Source organism: Oncorhynchus tshawytscha, linkage group LG16, assembly GCF_018296145.1.
Source record: "Oncorhynchus tshawytscha isolate Ot180627B linkage group LG16, Otsh_v2.0, whole genome shotgun sequence".
NCBI lineage: Eukaryota > Metazoa > Chordata > Actinopteri > Salmoniformes > Salmonidae > Oncorhynchus > Oncorhynchus tshawytscha.
Genome location: NC_056444.1, coordinates 21,675,506 through 21,694,430, shown reverse-complemented (window position 1 = coordinate 21,694,430; position 18,925 = coordinate 21,675,506). Strand labels below are relative to the sequence as shown.

Genomic DNA, 18,925 nt, shown 5'->3' with positions numbered 1-18,925 from the left:
AAGCAGCCTTGGTTTAGCTCATTCCCCCCTCTCCATCCCTTCATCTCTTCATCTCTCTTCCTCCAAAACATCCCAAGGCTTCTCTCCCTGCAATTTTCAGTTTAGATTGATTTTAGCTCTCCTGGAAGCCAATTTGGCCTGTTTGCATGTTCTTATATTCTCGAGATGGGATTTGCAGGGGGATTGTTGTTAGCTGAAGAGAGACAACAGTGGTGAGAAGAGGGGGATCAGATCTCATATTAAAAATTATGTTAATGGCTATAAATATCAGCAGTCTAGGGGTGAGGGGAGGGAGGCCCCGACTAGGCCTGTCTGTCTTTCTATCTTGTTCTTTGTACATTATTAAATCACGCGAGTGATGGAAACACCTGGGACAGAGAGTGTGTGTGTGTGTGTGTGTGTGTGTGTGAGAGAGAGAGATACTGTATAGATTGCGGGTTTGTGTACGATGTGTGTGTGTCTACATCTAAGTACATGTGTGTGTATCTTCGCTGACAGGTGGGGAATTGTGAGATTGTGTGCTGTTGGAGCGTGGCAGTGGGGAGACTCTGCTATGTCTCCTTAATACAGCTGACTACCCAGCTAGCAAATAACGTTCTGAGAACTATATGTTTCTTAGAGCTTGGTGGGAGCGTGGCTGTCCTATGGGTATTTTTTGCATCTTTCTGGGAGTGGTGCAGGATAGTTGCTTGGCTTTGGAACACTCTCAGCATATTTAATCAACTTGGGAAAAAAACGATTTCTTAGTATTTCATTTACATTAAACAAAAGTTTCCTAAAAGTTCAAACATGGTTACATTTAATTGAAACAATTGTAATGTTCTAGTAACGTTCTCCAATTGCTTTGGCATTGGGAATGTTCTCAAATAGTTCAGGGAATGTTAAGAAACATTGTTCTTCTGTGGGAAATTGTTCTTCTATGTAAAGTCATGTTTTCTAATTGTTCCAAGAACATTAAAAGACAATGTTCCTCTGTCAGAATTTCAATACTTCAGCATAATATTTCCTACAGGTTTCCTCATGGTCCATAGAAATCACAAGAAAACTTTAGTTATGTTCAGAGACTGTTACAAGAATGTTATTTTAAAACATATACATTCCGTTCTCAGCATAAACAAAACTCTTTCTATACTCTATCCTGTTAAGTGTGTTCAGGTGTGTTGGCACCAGCCACTAATTGACCAATCCTGATATTAACGAGTGCTTTTTTTCTTTGAATTGGGGTTTATTTGTATAGACGAAAATTAACAGCTTTATAAGCGTAATAAAAACAAGGCATGCTAGCTCCATCCTTGTGGCACAGTGCACTAATTCCATGGATAGAGAACAGAAGATCATAGATTCAAATCTCGCTGACGCCTTGCCACAATAAAAAATGAATGTTTCTTATTAGCCTAAGGAAATTCCTAATGCGTAAGGAAATGTATTTCCGTTTGTGCTTGGAGCCTAATTTCTTAAACCCAAAACAAGCTAGCAGTATTATTAAAAGTCTTATTGAGACATTCAGTAAAAGTTTGAAGGAAGTTATTCAAAAACCTCCAAATAACCAATCATTTCCGTTCTTAGAGTGTTAATGAAACGTCCCGCGACAAAATGTAAGGAATCAGAGTAAAACGTTCTCAGATCCTTCCTGCAACCTAAAAATAAACGTTCCCAGAACAGGCTAAATGTAAGGAATCAGAGTAAAACGTTCTCAGATCCTACCTGCAACCTAAAAATAAACGTTCCCAGAACAGGCTAAATGTAAGGAATCAGAGTAAAACGTTCTCAGATCCTACCTGCAACCTAAAAATAAACGTTCCCAGAACAGGCTAAATGTAAGGAATCAGAGTAAAACGTTCTCAGATCCTTCCTGCAACCTAAAAATAAACATTCCCAGAACAGGCTAAATGTTCACTTCTGTTGTCAGAATGTAATCTTTTAAATGACCGGTCAGGAAACATATGGCTTCATTCCCACAACTAACGTGAAACCAAAAACATATGTTCCCACAACTTCCAAGGAACCAAATGTGCTAGCTGGGTACATCCTAGGACACACACAGCACACACGCACATGTCACACTGCACACTAAGATAAAAGACAAAAAAGTCAAGCTAGTTCTCTTAAACTCCTGTGAAGTAAAGTCAGAAGGAAAAGTGATGTGTGCAGAGAGGGGGAAGAGGGAATAAAGAGAGAGTTAAGACACAGACGTCATCTGGAGGACTAGCAGGAGAGAGAGCGAGAGAAAGAGGAGGAAGAAAGAAATCGGGGCGGTGGGGAGAGGGAGGGAAGGAGGAAGGGATGAGGCTACACTCTGTGAGAAGAAATCCACAGCATCTTTGCATTTAAAACCTAAACTTTAGGATATAAAAGGCAGGAGCAGAAAAGCAGGACACAAAGGAATATTTACAATTCCAGAGGAAAAAAAAAAGGAATGTGTCTTGAGGGTGAGTGTCAAGACGCTCATCATATCTTAGATGTCAGAAGATATAGTGGCAATTGTTGACAGACTTTGCAGAGGTAGTCACTGTTATTCCATAGAGATAGAGGGAGAGAGAGAGACAAAGAGAGAAATAAAGAGAGGGAAGTGAACTTCCCCAACTCCCTCTCCTCCATCTCTCTAAACAATGTTTACTCTCACACCTCTGACATCAAACAACTAGAGCTATTCGCTCGTAAAACTTTACCTCCATCTCATATTCAAATCCTTCTCTTCAATGACGGAGAGAACAGGTATATAATACTCAGTTAACCCGTGCTGTTCAACTTTCTGCTCCCTCATGGTTTGTCAGTGCACTGAAAATGTATCTGCAGTATTTTTATATATCCAGTAGACATTCAGGATAAACAACTCCAGCAATTATACAGTATGATGTGTACACACACATTCCTAGCAAGTTATATTATCAGTTTAAATATCAAGCTGGTGAATCTGACATGAGGTTATACTTTACTGATTTAAATTTAATGAGAGCATAACCCAACTTGACTGACAGTCCCAACAGCAATACGGACATATAATGTAATATGATTAAGGGAGAGGGGCGTGTGAATAGAAAAATCAGTGTTAATCATGGCAGGATACTCTAGACATCATATCGACAATGATGTTAACTTGACTGGCAGAAGACCAAGGAGGGGAACCATTTTCAAAACTAGCTTTTGAAAATTAGCAGACATAAAAATCATGTTCACAGACAGAAGAGACTAATCTTCCTCTTAATCATCTATGAAAACTGCCTTGGACTATTGGATCTTATAGGACACTTTCCCCCAGGGATCACAAGCGTGCGTACACACCACAGTAAGACACACACACACTAAAACACACACACTGTTGATGTTGACGTTGGAGAAGACTGTGATCGTTGCTGAGCTTCATCCCGCTTCAGAGAAGAGAACTCAGGGAAACTTCAAGCGGGGAGACGCAAGCAGAGAGAGGAGACGAGAGCGCTGTAAAAACAACTGATGATTTTCATCAAAACAGATTGTCAAACCAGATGGGGGAGCTCACCAAAACTGGGGCAGGACGGATGGAAGAGAAGGGGATAGAGACTTTGATTGGCTAAATGTGCTATCTTCAACACACATCAGACTCTACTCCCCTAGTTATAAAATATGGCTTTCCTAAGCACCCTGCTACTCTGCTAACTTGTCGTCGTAAAAGGTCGTTTAGGATTTTAAACATGATACAGTATACTAAATGATTAGTGGAAAACTTTGAATTATAGGCACAAATTCTATGTATCCCAGATAGCTAGGGCTCAATTCAACGGAACTTACATTCAGTATGATTCAGTATTTAATATAGTCAACATGCTTCCAGTGTTCAGAAGTGTGTGTGTGTGTGTGTGTGTGTGTGTGTGTGTGTGTGTGTGTGTGTGTGTGTGTGTGTGTGTGTGTGTGTGTGTGTGTGTGTGTGTGTGTGTGTGTGTGTGTGTGTGTGTTTGCAGGCAGGGGTTTGTATGAACATAGCTATGGCAGGATAGCTTTGTTTCCAGGCATAGAATCCTCCATTCATCATGAAGTCAGGTCATATATCCATGGAACACAGCATATCAGTCATTTATCAGACTGAGGGCTCCCCTTTGACCCCTTTAACTGCAACAGATTCATTCCTCCCTCAGAAGGCTGATTTTAGCTCTCCTGGAAGCCAATTTGGCCTGTTTGCATGTTTTTATATTCTCCAGATGGGATTTACAGGGGGATTGTAGTTAGCTGAAGAGAGACAATTGTGGTGAGAAGTTGGGAGATCATATCTCATATTAAAAATAATGTTAAGGGCTATAAATATCAGCAGTCTAGGGGTGAGGGGAGGGAGGCACCGACGAGGCCTGTCTGTCTTTCTATCTTGTTCTTTGTACATTATTAAATCACGCGAGTGATGGAAACACCTGGGACAGAGTGTGTGTGTGTGTGTGTGTGATCCTCCGTGCAACTCAATGTAATGTACAGTGTGTGTATGGTGTGTGTGTGTGTGGGAGTTTTGGCATTCCTATAGGCATGTGTGTGTGCGTGTCTGTGTGCTTCTGTGAGTTCTCTCTTCATGCATGCCTGCAGTCTATCTATTCTGGATGTGCAGACGTGCATAAGGTTCCCCATAGACTCTCATGGCTGGTGGTGTGATTCTGCATGTGTTGGCCATCATCACATTGCCTCTGGCTACACCTTTCCACTGCTCATCAGCATGCCTGGCATTGATCCACCCTGCAACACAACAAATCCAATGCATCCTTTAAAACCGGCATGCTTAACCATAACACACTGTCTGGGACAGACCAAAAAATGTGTGTGCTTGCTGTAACGACAGGGAGCTAACACAAATGCTTTATTACTTATCTGAAATATGATGCCATAATTCACATTATAAACTGGGTAGTTTGAGACCTGAATGTTGATTGGCTGACAGCTGTGGTATATCAGACCGTATACCACGGGTATAACGAAACATTTATTTTTAGTGCTCTAATTATGTTGGTGACCAGTTTATAATAGCAATAAGGCACCTCAGGGGTTTGTGGTATATGGCCAATATACCACGGCTAAGGACTGTATCCAGCCACTCCGCGTTGCGTCGTGCTTAAGAACAACCCTTAGTCGTGATATATTGGCCATATACCCCCCCCTCCGTGCCTTATTGCTTAAGTATAGCATCAGATAGGGGTGTGAAAGAAACTGCCGAAACGGGCAGTTGATATTTGAATCTGAGAAATGTATTTCCCATTCTCTCTCTGCAGTGGATTGATCGTAGATGAAACGGAAGCCTCCATAGAAGTATCTGTTCTTTATTTTGCCCTTTACCATGCCTGTAGCGCTCCTCCAAGTCGGCTGTGGAGCCCCAGGCTATTCTGACTCCAGTGAATGTAAGGCAATCCTTCCGAGCAAGCTTTATGCTACTCACCTCATATGTCGGTGATATGATGAACTGAGGTTGGACTTGACATGTTCAAACTTGTATTTTTACTGGTTGGCAGAGAGACTGCTCTGATCAATGATGGATCGTCTAGACATCTTCAATAGCTTGATGTTTGTTTTCGGACAACTCAGGGCTGGATTGTAAATTGACTCCCTCAAAAACATGTGTTTCTGTGTGGACTATCCTGGCTAAATAGAATAAATGATACAACCGTGTAACCCCAATATCTCTCATTGGCATAAGTAGTTAAATGTTTGGCCCAATTTTGGCATTGACATGAATGCATGATTTACAGTGCCTTCAGAAAGTATTCACACCCCTTCACTTTTTTCACATAGTTGGTTGTGTTACAGCCTAAGAATTTCAGTCACCGATACATTACACCATGATGCCAAAAATCTATTTTGTTTGTAGAAAATTTGAGAAATTAATTAAAAAAATTAACCCCTTTGTTATGGCAAACCAAAATATGTTCAGGAGTAAAAATGTGCTTAATTAAACACATAGGTTAAATGGACTCATTCTATATTCAATAATAGTGGTTAAAATAATTTTTGAATTAGTATCCCATCTCTGCACCCCACACATACAGATAATTGTAAGGTGCCTCAATCGAGTAGTGAATTCCAAGCACAGATTCAACCACAAAGACCAGGGAGGTTTTGATTTGGAACCGATTGGTAGATGTGTAAAAAATTTAAAAAAATAAAAAGCAGACGCTGAATATCCCTTTGAGCATGGTGAAGTTATTAATTAGGCGTTGGATGGTGCAACAATACAGAGTCAGTACAAAGATACAGGTGTCCTTCTTAACTTAGTTGCCGGAGAGGGGGGAAACCGTTCAAGGATTTCACCATGAAGCCAATGGTGATTTTAAAACAGTTACAGAGTTCAATGGTTGTGATATGAGGAAAATTAGGATGGATCAACAACATTATATTTACTCTACAATACTAACCTACATGAGAGAGTGAAAAGAAGGAAGCATCTACAGAATAAAAATATTCCAAAAATATGCATCCTGTTTTCAACAAGGCACTTAAGCAAAACTGAAAAAATGTGGCAAAGAACTGTAGTTTTTGACCTGAATACAAAGCATTATGTTTGGGGCAAATCCAAAACAACACATGACTGAGTACCACTCTTCATATGTTCAAGCTTACCAAGAAGACATTGAATGTTTCTGAATGGCCTAGTTACTGTTTTGACTTAAATCGGCTTGAGGATCTATGGCAAGACATGAAAATGGCTTTCTAGCAATGATCAACAACCAACTCGACAGAACTTGAAGAATTTTTAAAAGAATAATGGGCAAATATTGTACAATCCAGGTGTGCAAATCTCTTAGAAAACTTACCCAGAAATATGCTGCCAAATGTGTTTCTAACTTGTATTGTCTCAGGGGGTTAATACTTATCTAATCAAGATTAATTTGTCTTTTATTTTTCATTCATTCTTAATAAATGTTAGAATTTTTCTTCCACTTTGACATTATATACTATTTTATGTAGATCGTTGACCAAATTTGACTATTAAATCCATATTAATCCCATTTTGTAACACAACAAAACGTGGAAAAAGGTGTGCTTTCTGAAGGCACTGTATGTGGTTGAAGTAACATATGTATTGTAAGGTAGACTTCTGCTTTAAATGACCAGTTATGTGTATGTGAGTAGTTGTTATTATGTTGCTTTAACTATGATGATTGTACATTCAGTGTGAGTATATAGTCATGCATGTTACAATGACTCTGTCAAACCTGCAAATCTCAAATACATATTCATTGTGTTTCTGCTAGTTTAGTTTTGCTGCTTGTTAAAGGAGATAATTCTTGGATAGTGGCAGTTTCTCACAGTCCCAAACTCTTCAGTCTATGTCTTAGAAATGCACACCACTTTTCAAATTCTGCCCGTGTAGCCTACTAGCTACATTTAAAATGAAATAAATGTATAAATAAACATACCCAGCATAAAGAACAACATTACTATATTATTGAACTTAAACTGGCACAAACCTCTGTAATATTGAATATTTATGGACATCCATGAGCTAGCTTTAAATCAACTGTTGGTTTGGTCCCTCTGTGGCCTTTGTGTACTATCTTCCTATTCAAATGATGGTGCAGCCAGGGAGAAATGTTAGTCAGGCCACAGGAGCTCTTCACCAGACACTTTGATGTCTACGATATTCAGCTCAACATTGTGCATAGGCTGGATTGTCAACTCCCAAAAATGTAGCACCAACCTGGATGAGGCTTCAGCGGCTGCAAAAGTGCCAGAAAAGACCACCACACCTTGGTAGTATACGGAACAGTCCCCTTCGAAGGCAAGCTTGTAGTTTCTCATCCCGCACACCGCTTTCAACCTCCTTCCAGAAACTGGGGCAGGTGGAAAGATGGCTCTGTGTTGCTGTATCGTTCAAATAGTTAGCTAGCTAGCCAAGCCACATAAATGGACTTGCCATCACTAGTCCTGCAACTACGTGGGTTATCACCAGATATTTTAGGTCAACCCTCAACAAGTTATCAAAAACAAACAAAAATTATTGAAAAAAAAAGCTTTTTCAAAATGGATAAAATACTTACAGATGTACAGGAGTTCTCTTCCTAGGCAGCCTCACCGCACCTCAGCGCCATGGCAACCACGGAACAATCAAAGGATAGTACATGCTGTAAGTATGACACCCACCTCTGTGTCAGAGCATCTCCCAGCTCACATCGCAGTGTATTTATGTCATCCACCTATTGCTACAGTAGTGCTAGAGTAGTGCTGATGCACAGTGTTTCCCATTCTAATGAATCTGGTTAAATTGGTTAGGCTGTGGGGCTGGGACACTGACTGAATCTAATGTGTAGACAGATGATATATTGGAGACTCTCATCATCATGGAAGTTCCTCATATGAGATTGGCTTGCATTGCCTAGCTTTGCATAGTCTACTGTACTGTCTCTATAAGTAGGAGGGATGCGGGGTAGGGGAGAGGGGGGTGCATCTTTGGGGAATTGCACATTTCAGCAGTATGGATATTGCAGAGTTGGGAGGAAAGACAGAAGGAATAAACAGGCTTCCCATCTCTCTCTATTTCCTCTCCATCTTTCTCTCTTCGGTCTCCTTCTCTCCATCTCTTCAGGGAGCTGATTGACACAGGGGTCCATCCACAGAGGCGGGTGTCTGTCTGATGTTTGGGTCTGTAATATGAGTCTCTTTACTTATTAGGCAAACAGATGCATTATTAACCAGCCACTGTGCAGTGCTTGCTGTGCGTGCGTGCGTGCATTCTATCTATCCTCTCTGTGTATTCTCCCGGTTTGCTACCGTGTCTTCTCATTCAAGTGTAAATTGGCCAGGTCATCAGGCGGCCATGGCAGTTATCGCAGGGGTCTTGAACCCCCTTCAAGAGAAGGGATAGAAGCTACAGATGCAGCACATCTAATAGTTATGAACAGGTGCTATCAATAAATGAATCAATGTCCCACAGCACAGTAGGGAGGACTTGGAAAAATCCCAAGTGTGTTTCATTAGAGTAAGACAAAATTTCCACTTGGTGTTTCATCAGCTCTGACCTTTTTGTTGCTTAAACTATAATCTTGATAAGATGTATGAGGGGTCTTAGCACTAATATGTGATTAAAGAATAGAAACGTTTGAATAGAAAGGCATGATTCACCTTGATGAGGCCCTCTTTTCCTGCCTGCCACTTTCCCTCCCTCCCTTGTCAAAGCATGGGCTAGTTTTATTCCTAACGAGGGGAAGGGCACAGGTGGTTATGTTCCTATTGCTATGCCATTACTGCAGGACTATGAAATTAACAGAGCTTGTCTGGAGAAAAACCTATGGAAGGAGGTTTTAATATGATATAAAGAGGGTGGGGCCATTACGGCTAGCGATAAAGCTTGACATTCAGTATGCATTTCCTTTTTAACTTGCCTCCACATTAGATATTAGATTGAGTGTGGGACTAAGCATTGTTTCAACCCAGACGGAAGTGCCGCTAGGTTTGCCTGAAAGCACACTAAATATAAAAATACTGCTGTGAAAGGATTATTCTCACCCAGAATCACACTAAGGGCAAATTTAGCCACAAATGGATAGCTGAGGAACACTTGAGAAAATGAGTGGAAAGGAGACATTTTGTGTGAGGGATTTTAGTTGCTGTGACTACATGTATTTACTTGGCTGTTCATTGTTAAATAAAAAGATACTGTACATTGTTAGTTGGTCTCTTGTGATTGTGATGTTTGAGTTTTTCTTTACTGTTCCCCTTGAGGGACATTAGAACAAACACATCCTGCCCATCGGGCCACAAACTGGTTGAATCAACATTGTTTCCATGTCATTTCAATGAAATGATGTTGAACGAACGTGGAATGGACGTTGAAATGACGTCTGTGCCCAGTGGGGGGATGCAAACTCCTTCTGCCAAATTCAGAGAGACAGAGGGATAATTTGCCAATCTGTGGCTTTTGTGTGTGTCTAATAGCTTCAAACTATAGAAAACTACTAAAATAGGATTTCTGATGGCTTGTCATTGTTCTAGAAGCAGTTTGGTCCTTCAATATTCAGAGGACTCTGCAGAGAACCAGATTACATTCTGTAAAGTGGCAGCAAAGAGCCCCTCACAATCTAATTGTGTATGTTGATTCATGAGGTCCACAAGGTTTTTCAGCAAAGCGACAAATGCACAGAGCAGTATACAGTATGTTCCAACTGTGTTTATTGTGCCTTACCCTTAGGCAAGACTCAAAAGCTGAAGTCACTAAGTTTTTTTTAATTTTAAGGAAATCCGAAGACTAATGGTGATTGCCAACGAAATCAAACTTCGTTCCATGGTATTTACTTGTTATGGTTTTCAATAAGTTGTCAGTAGTTAATCACCTGTATACTCCACTGTTGGAGCACTGTTGGTAAGGGAGGAGAATGATAATCAATGAATGGTTTTATTTCAGCTGTAAAGATCAAAACTTTGGGCAGGACGAAGCAAAGATACTCCACTGTTTTCTCCCAGAATATTTACTTGGTTTTGCTACATTTACCATTAACTGCAAGCTGAAGCAATTAAATTAGATGTGTAAACTCCAATGCTGTCTAATATGAGTTACAGTTACGATGCTCTCTGGGTGACAGCCTTCAAGTCAACACCAGAGGACTTCAATATCTGATTGCTGTAATCGATTTAATTTGTTTTTTTTCTCTGGGAGTTTTCAAATGTTTAGATATGTGGCATTTTGTTCAAGCCTGACTGGGTAGAAATTACAGCTGTGTCTCTCTGAGGAGAGCGAGTGTGTGTGTGTCTATATATGTGTGTGTTTAAGACTCCTCACCAAACCTACAGTTTAATGAATAACTGCAACTGACATCCATTACGACAGGCTGAACCCACAGATAATATGCCTCTGATGACTCTAATATGTCATTTAGACTGTAATGCATAAAGTATTGCAGTGCTGCGTGCCGTGAGGGCCCACATTGAAGTCTACGATCCTGCTGGGTGAGCTGTTTAAATGAAACACGAGCCCAAAGACGAGGCCACAAAGGATATTTAACAAGAAGCATGCCTGCCTCCAAGAGACTAACTCTGAAACAAAGACGTCTTTAAACACTAAAAGGCCATATTAGCTCAGTGTTTTTTAATGGGTGGTACCAGTTTTATCCTTATTTATATCAGGCCCACAAAGAACAATATACTGCCATCTGTACATCCATAAAAGTGTCCCCCATACACAGGGATTGATGGTACTATTGGGGTGGACACATGGTGGTGTTATCATTTCACATCTTTGATATATGTTGTTGATATCTGTGGAAAACACGCAATAGGCTACTTTAACCATGGTTCACACCCATAAGGGCATAAAGATGTACATGTCAGCTAGATGGCTAACGTTCATCAAAGCTATATATTGGTAACATCAAATACACTCATCTGGCACCTGTCGTGCCAAACGGTGTTTAGGATTCATCATGTGCTAGCATCAGATTGTGGAATTTATGTGAACTTATTTTGGATGCAGTATTTGTCACATACTGCAGTTATACTGCACTCTGACTGCAGTTATAATGCAGTGTACTGCAGTTATACTGCACTCTGACTGCAATCTTTTTTCGTAAGGGTACACAAACCCTACTTCTGGTTTTATATATTTGTGTCTGCCTCTATGGATTGGGATCATTTGACCACCAACAATGTAGAATCATTTCTGAGTAATCAAGCCATGACAAGATAAGAGAATGAGATACAGACATAATTAGGAAAATAAATGGTCCAACAATAGACCGTTTGAGTCAGTATGGGCTTAATCAAAAGTGTATAGGGCTTTTTAAAATGCTGTCCAAATAAGCTGTTGAGAGAGAGTGAAGTGGTGAGTGGTATGTTGGTTGCCAGAGACATTTTACTCTATGCTACATTATCCCTGGCCTGGCATCTGCAGAAGTAACAGCAGGCCTCTCTGCTCTGCTCTCAGCTGTTGGAGTCTAATTAGAAGATTTTGGTCTCGTTTCCGCAAAACGTATGCGGTCGTAACTACTTACCACAGCCACAAAGTGATAAATGTATCTTCTTAAAATAAGATTTTAAACCTAACCTTAACCCTAGCCTTAACCACCCTGATAACCTTATGCTTAACCTTAAATTAAGGCCAAAATGCTTATTTTTGTTTTTATGATTATTTTACAATATAGCCAATTTTAACGTTGTGGCTATGGTAACTAGTAGAAACCAATGGATGTCGGTATCCACGCTGATGTGTAGGTAGTGTTAACTTACTCAAAGTACCTGTTGCCTTCACACACTAGCTACGTTTCCATGAACTTGTCCAGTGCTTTTCCGTTGAACTGTCTTGTCTCGATAATAACAGCTGGACGTAATGACATCACACATTTAAAAAAACATGTTTCGCTAAAAACCTAGTGTGGAATAAAAAATGTGAAAACTGCGCGTCAATAAATTGGTGACAGGCTGTATGCCGTCTCACCTGTTTCGTGTCTCAGGTAGCCCACAAAAGCCAACCATACTCTAATACTCTAATAATTATAATAACTGCCACAGTCAGCGCCATGGTGAAACTTGCATTCCGTTAGATCTGAAATAATTGGATGGCGAATCTCGCATCCAGCCAACCAGAAAAACCAAGCAAAGCAATCCAGGCATTCTTGAAAGACCAGATAATCCTTGTCCCGCAAAGAAACATTACGTTTTATAGTTGAAAAATAGATTTAGAAATCAGTAAGCATTCAGAATGAAATGTGGAGTATTGTAGTTACTTCATGTCATCACATGCACTGCGTACCTTCAAAATGAGCGGCAATCATCATTATTCGAAAAACACTTGTTTCCATCATCATTTGTTGCTATAAAGAAAGTTTGACAAAATAAAAATGCACCGCTTTGTAACAGATAAAAATGTGTTGATCTTTAGAACATTTCTCCTACAGCTGCTGCTTCCATTACACATGTCACAATTATTTATTTGTTTGCGACTTTGCTTTTGTCTAATACATCTGGGTCAATTGAAACCTGCCTAGTGTGTGGCATGTTGAATATAAAAACTGGATTGAACTAGTTAAGACACTAATCTGCTAGGCAGTTGCCAGCTAGGTTCCACTGCCACGGCCCATCCTGCTGCCATCTTGGATTTTTTGGACATTCAATTTTAGAAGATTTTCTGAATAATAGGCTATTCAATCTCAGTATTTTGTGCCATTGTTGATAGCTGAATATAAAGTATCCATAGTTAGGAGATCTTGGTGAGCTAATGAACTTCAATCAATATTGTATTGACAAGTCTAGAAATTATGTCTGCATAAGAACATTTCAGCATTCTCTTGAGCAGAGTAGATTTCAACCAATCACATTTTCTACCTCCAAAAGTCAGCCATCTTGCTGTTGTCATGACTGCTTGGCTTACAGTGCAGTGCCCACCTACATCATTATCAAAATGGTGTTTCACTGTTCTCAATGTGAATTTATGAGATCAGATAAAGCATCACAATCTACAGTTTATAATACAATAGATGCCTGATAGCATCAACACAACTTTTAGCTGTTTAAAACAATGTACTAATTGTATAACAATTCAAAACAACCCATGACTTGTTTAATATCTTGTAGCAACAGTCAAATAAGTGGGTTTGGTCTTGTAATTAGACAGAGACCTAGTCTCCAATGCAAAGATCAAACTTAAGTATTCCATTGATCCACATCCCAGCCTTGCTGAAAACTACACTGCACCTGGCCATGCAGCCCAGAGGAAACCAACAGTGACAGGTATAGGTGTACTTACCATCTCCCTTATTTTCTTATTAGGCTACACTTTATCTACACCACACCAATTCCCTTTGTTCTACTATCTGTTTCATTCATGGCCAATATCTTCAATCTATATCAACGTTTGTTTTATTTTGTTCCCCTTTAACCTAGATCAAAGAATGAATGCCAATCAGGCCTGCATGGTATAGGCCTATATACAGCATCTAGGCACCATTAGTTATAGCATCTATTAATATACTTGCTATCACACACACACACACACACACACACACACACACACACACACACACACACACACACACACACACACACACACACACACACACACACACACACACACACACACACTGGAAATAGACCAGACATTTACATATCCTTCAGTTCCTGTTTCCTTGGTTTCTATGTACCACAATGCATGTTTAATTATGTGGACTTGTTTGGGGTACATATTTGATAGCATCGTTTAGCACATGACATATCTGAACATTTGTGATGCTCCCATATCCATGCAGTATCTTGATTAAATCAAATCTCTAGAAATAGAGTAGGCTTCATTGATCTACTATTGATTGTTCACCTGTGAAGATGTAATAGGAATGTATCCCTGTACATCGTGGCTGAAAAACAACCTTGATCTCTCTCTCTCTCTCTCTCTGTGTGTGTGTGTGTTCGTGTGTGTGTTCGTGTGTGTGTGCGTGCGTGCTGGAGGGTTGTTTTTCTACAGCAGGCCCAAAACAATATCTCATTGTCTCTGCATTGCATAATTATTTGGCTAAGATAATTACAGTATGTGAATAACTATCACTACTCACATCAAAATAGAGCGTTTTGACCATGTCAATATGCTATTGTATTGTCATGTAATTTCTCTGCTTTGATCTTAGAATAAAGAAACATGAAAAGTTGATAGCGATCTATTTACTATTTTCAACAACGAGAGTTGAATGGGGTTTGGTGTGGGCTTCAGTGTGTCGTGACGAGCATAGCATTTGCATTCAGTTCAAGCGGCTGCTAGATGAGAACCATGGACAGCGCCAATCTATAGTGAGCTACAGGTCTGAGAAGGACGTTCGCTGTCCAGCACTTTATTCTGTCACGATTACTTTGACTTTGAACGTAAATGTATTAACTTACTTCAGACCTGTTGTCTTTTCGAACTTGTTTTATTTGCAAGCTCAAAATGGTATAGAATAAAAGTGAATAGATACGCGTATACAATACAATATTTTTTATTAGGCGGGACATCATATATAGGGATTTTTTCTGTTGTTATTTTCACAATGTACATTTGTGAGCAACGTCACTGGACACTAAATCAGTCAAAGCTACGCAGATTCGAAATGTAGAGTAGAACACACCATAATGTGAATATGTACTTTATAAATTCGATAAATGTTTTTTGTAAAAGAGTTTCTATAGATATCTCCATTGGCTGAAATATGTTGCCTTTTTTCTCTTTTTATGTCATCTCTGGATAGTTAGGTAGCCTACAGTTGGCTTGTTTTCAATATGTTCAGCATCCAAAATGGAACACCATAGACAGCACAAAACAAAAACATTCTTCCGTTCGTGCAAAAAATGCTTTGGGCGTGAAAGCACTCTTCTTCTCTTGGACGTCCGTTATAATTCCACACACCTCACTTGACGGAAACCCTAGTTCTATGCCAAAGGCTATACAAACACAAAATAGAGCATTGGAAGATACATGTAGACTAGCTCGGGACTTTTAGTTCTTCGATTCATATAACCTTCTTCTCATCTGTTCAGTAGTCCGGGTACACAGAGGTACACTGACTCGTCTGTCTGTTGACAAAAGTTCATTGATTCCCAAGTGATAAAATCCAAATAATCGACAAGTGGTAGCCTATACATCACGGAGCGATCGATTCGGTTATCCTTCCAGATTGGGTTTGGTCGATGGATTTGGATGTATGAACTCCAAGGAAACGTTCATGTTTGAATTAAATAGATACTGTATAGTGTGTGTATGTACACATATGTGTCTGTCTTCTTCCTCCTCTGACAGTTTAGTTCAAATAAAAGAGCACATTTTTGTCTTTATCGTTCCTCAACCGTAGAGGAGTAACGTTTGCGATTTCCGTGATCGCATATTAAATTATAGTGGAAACACTAGGAAGCCTGAGAAAGTGGAATATTTCCATCCGCCCATGAGTGTGCCCCGTTCCAGCTTCAGATACACCCGGTCCTCGCGCTCCAGTTGCAGAAGAACGCCGTTGCTCGCGGCCTCCCGCGTAACGTCCTGGTCACCGGCGAAAGCTGATATGACCGGGTAGTCGTTCTGCATCAGGTTGACCTGGGGTAACGGAAACAGCACGCGCAGAATTCAGACCTGTTACATCGTACGGTTGGCCTACTCTAATTATGACAAATAATGTACCCATTTGGGATGGCTTCTCCGTGGCATAGCCTACAACAATACACTATAGCCCAACTAGGCCAACCATCAGAAAACCTTGAATAGCGATCATAGTAAAGCAAATGTTGACCACTGGTCTTACCTGTATGGTTTGTCTGTTGTAAACCTTGACCACATGAAAGCCGAAGCTGTATATGCCCCTCCTTGGCGCCTGGAAGACACTCGCTTTGAGATCGAAATGGTTGCCGATGTTCACTAAAGCCTGCAACACAAAGCGACAAGGTAACGCACGTGCAGAACCCAGAGTCACCATATAACAGACTGAGACACCGCAAGGGTTAAACTAGCCAAATTACCAAGCACTTTCACACTGCGTAATAGAGCGGTCCTTTAAAGGCGCGACGCACATTACCCAATGTTGCTCGCCTGTCACTTTCAGTTTTCCAATTGGACAATAAATGTTTTTTGTTGAAGTCGATAAACGTAGTGGTCGAATCATTGATTTCAATCTATACACGTTAGTTTGTCGGAGAGGGGGGGGGAACAATTAACATAATACTGTCCATAATGCTCCAGCGCACCAGCTGGGAGTAAAAATACTCCACTTGATGGTTGGAGCATTTACAGCAGCAGTCACATCTATTGTTGCGCCGCAGTGCTTGCGCGTCCCTTAAACCTACACAAGACAGACTATAAGTACAATAGCCTACGTATTTTCAAATCACAACATTTGCATCAAGCTGCAGCTTTTATGCATATTTGGGGTAATTACGCACAACGATCACAATGTTCCCGTTATCATACTGCAACATTTTCTTGCAGAGGCTCCCCAAAACTGCTCTCAAGTTTTTGAGAGAAAGAAATCTCCCAACGCATAAACGCAACCCAGGTCAAGTTATCATAACCCATTTGCATTAAAACATTATTCTGTACGCCGCATCAGAAAAAAAAATATATTTAACATATTATCAATCTCCAAAATAAGTATCTGTCCAGATAGGGACAATATTTGCATATGTAAATTCCCGGGACAGCTGACCTGGTCAAAGTAGATGGTCATAGACGTGTTGCTCATGTCGGAGGGCTCGTGATTCGTTCCGCGCACAGCAGAGAAAGCCACCTTGGCGCCCGCGGACCGGACGGATATCCCGAGCGAAGAGGTCACCCCGCTGTCTGAGGAAGGGTTGGAGTCGCAGACCACCAGGCATTTCCCCTCTAGTACGATGGGTTCCGTGTCATTCTGGCCGGCGACGCAGAGCACCACGCCGTATCCCATAAAGAGGCTGAGCGCCAGCATGGCACAGGGGCCCGGGCAGCGGGCTGGCACCACCATGGTCTGGTCGAAACTCTGATCCTTCCTGTGCACACTGATCCTACACGGCAGCTCCTTGGAGGTTTGATAGGACGCGATCACCTGGACCAACCTTACTCCTTTCCTCTCTCTCTTTCCCCTTCTCTCTCTCTCTCTCTCGCTCTCTCTCTAACACACACACTTTGACACACGCACACACTTTTAGCACACGCACAGACACGCTCTCTCTTTCTCACACCCCCTTCCTCCTGCGCGTCTCAGTTGATATTAGGCTGGTCTTCAAACATACGGTGTGGTGGTGTTTCCTGGTGATTTAAGAAACAAATATCAATTGATGTATGACAGACTATTAGGTGTTTAAGATATACTAAAATGAGTGCTAAAATGATTAATTGGGATCCATAGAACTATACAAAAACTCGTGCGTAATACGCACGGAATTCTAAGGTAGCCTATCAAGTAAGTGCGTCAAATATAGGCTATTTAATTTAGGCTATAGTTTTCAAATTAGTAAATATTAGTCAGATGTATCACCTCCCATTATTAAATGAACGTTAAATACTCATGCGAGTTGGAAATCCTAAAAACAATCATTGTGAGCAATTATTTATTACATTTTTCTTCCCCTCAAGTTTAATTTGGTCACTCTTATACTAGCTTACTATTTACACTATCAGAAACCCAAATATATGTTTTCCCGAAAAGACGTCTGGACGTTACCTGTAATAGGCCTATCCATAGCGTGGAGTCAGTCTCTCATTCCGTATAGGAAGCAGCGCGCAGAGTGAACTGAGCGGTGGGCTCGCATCCTGTGCTGAAAGGGGATCGCCCCTCGTTTCCCTTTCAAAGGCGACTTACGCCCATCCTTTTTATGGAAGTACAAGTCCAGTAGTAATGTCGTAGGCACGGCGTATAAGGGCACCTCACTCACTAGTAGGCTAGAACAGTAGAATAAGCACACGTATTGATTGATTCGCTTGTTTACATAACCAGTTGAATGTTGTGAGACTACACATCAGTGGCCCTCCCGGGACAGCGGAGTTCATGGCTGCCTCCCAATCTGCACCCGCAATTTATACCCCGCCATCCCCCCTTCTCTTCTCGCGCGCTTAATCAGAGATGAAAGTGGCAGAACAGCGGATATCATTGCTTTTTGCGCTGTTCCTATAATTGGATATGTATGTCACTAATTTGAGCTCAAAACTGGCAGTTTTACAGGAGCCACATAGATACTTGTGCGACACCCAGCGGTATAAAGGTGGTACTGTCAGCTCTTTTTTTTCTCACCACAGGTGCATGGTGAATTTGTGTTAGACTAATGAGGACAATTTTCAAACTACCATAATATCCTGTTGTTTTTATTAAAAATGTTTGTGTTTCTAAGGCAAAATCATTAGGTGGGAGTGAGCAGCACCTTGCAGTCTTTCCTTGTCACTAGGTTGTGTCATTAATTAAAGCAGTGGGAGTATAGCAGTGGTGGAATTTCAGTAAGCTATTCCTTTGCAACCTTACATTTAATTAATAGTTATGCTATCTATTAATATTGATATTGTACATATCTGATACTATTGATT

At 40.7% G+C, this 18,925-nt stretch overlaps 1 protein-coding gene across 1 annotated transcript; it reads right to left on the bottom strand.

The window, feature by feature from the left end:
• Positions 1-14,875: 14,875 nt before the first annotated feature.
• On the bottom strand, positions 14,876-18,436 carry cbln2b (cerebellin 2b precursor). Its single transcript, XM_024374584.2, has 4 exons — positions 18,072-18,436; positions 17,079-17,656; positions 16,182-16,301; positions 14,876-15,976 (listed from the first exon to the last, which is right to left on the bottom strand). Exons 2-4 carry the CDS (start codon positions 17,370-17,372, stop codon positions 15,779-15,781), a joined length of 612 nt encoding a protein of 203 aa, XP_024230352.1. The 5' UTR covers positions 17,373-17,656; positions 18,072-18,436; the 3' UTR covers positions 14,876-15,778.
• Positions 18,437-18,925: the final 489 nt, after the last annotated feature.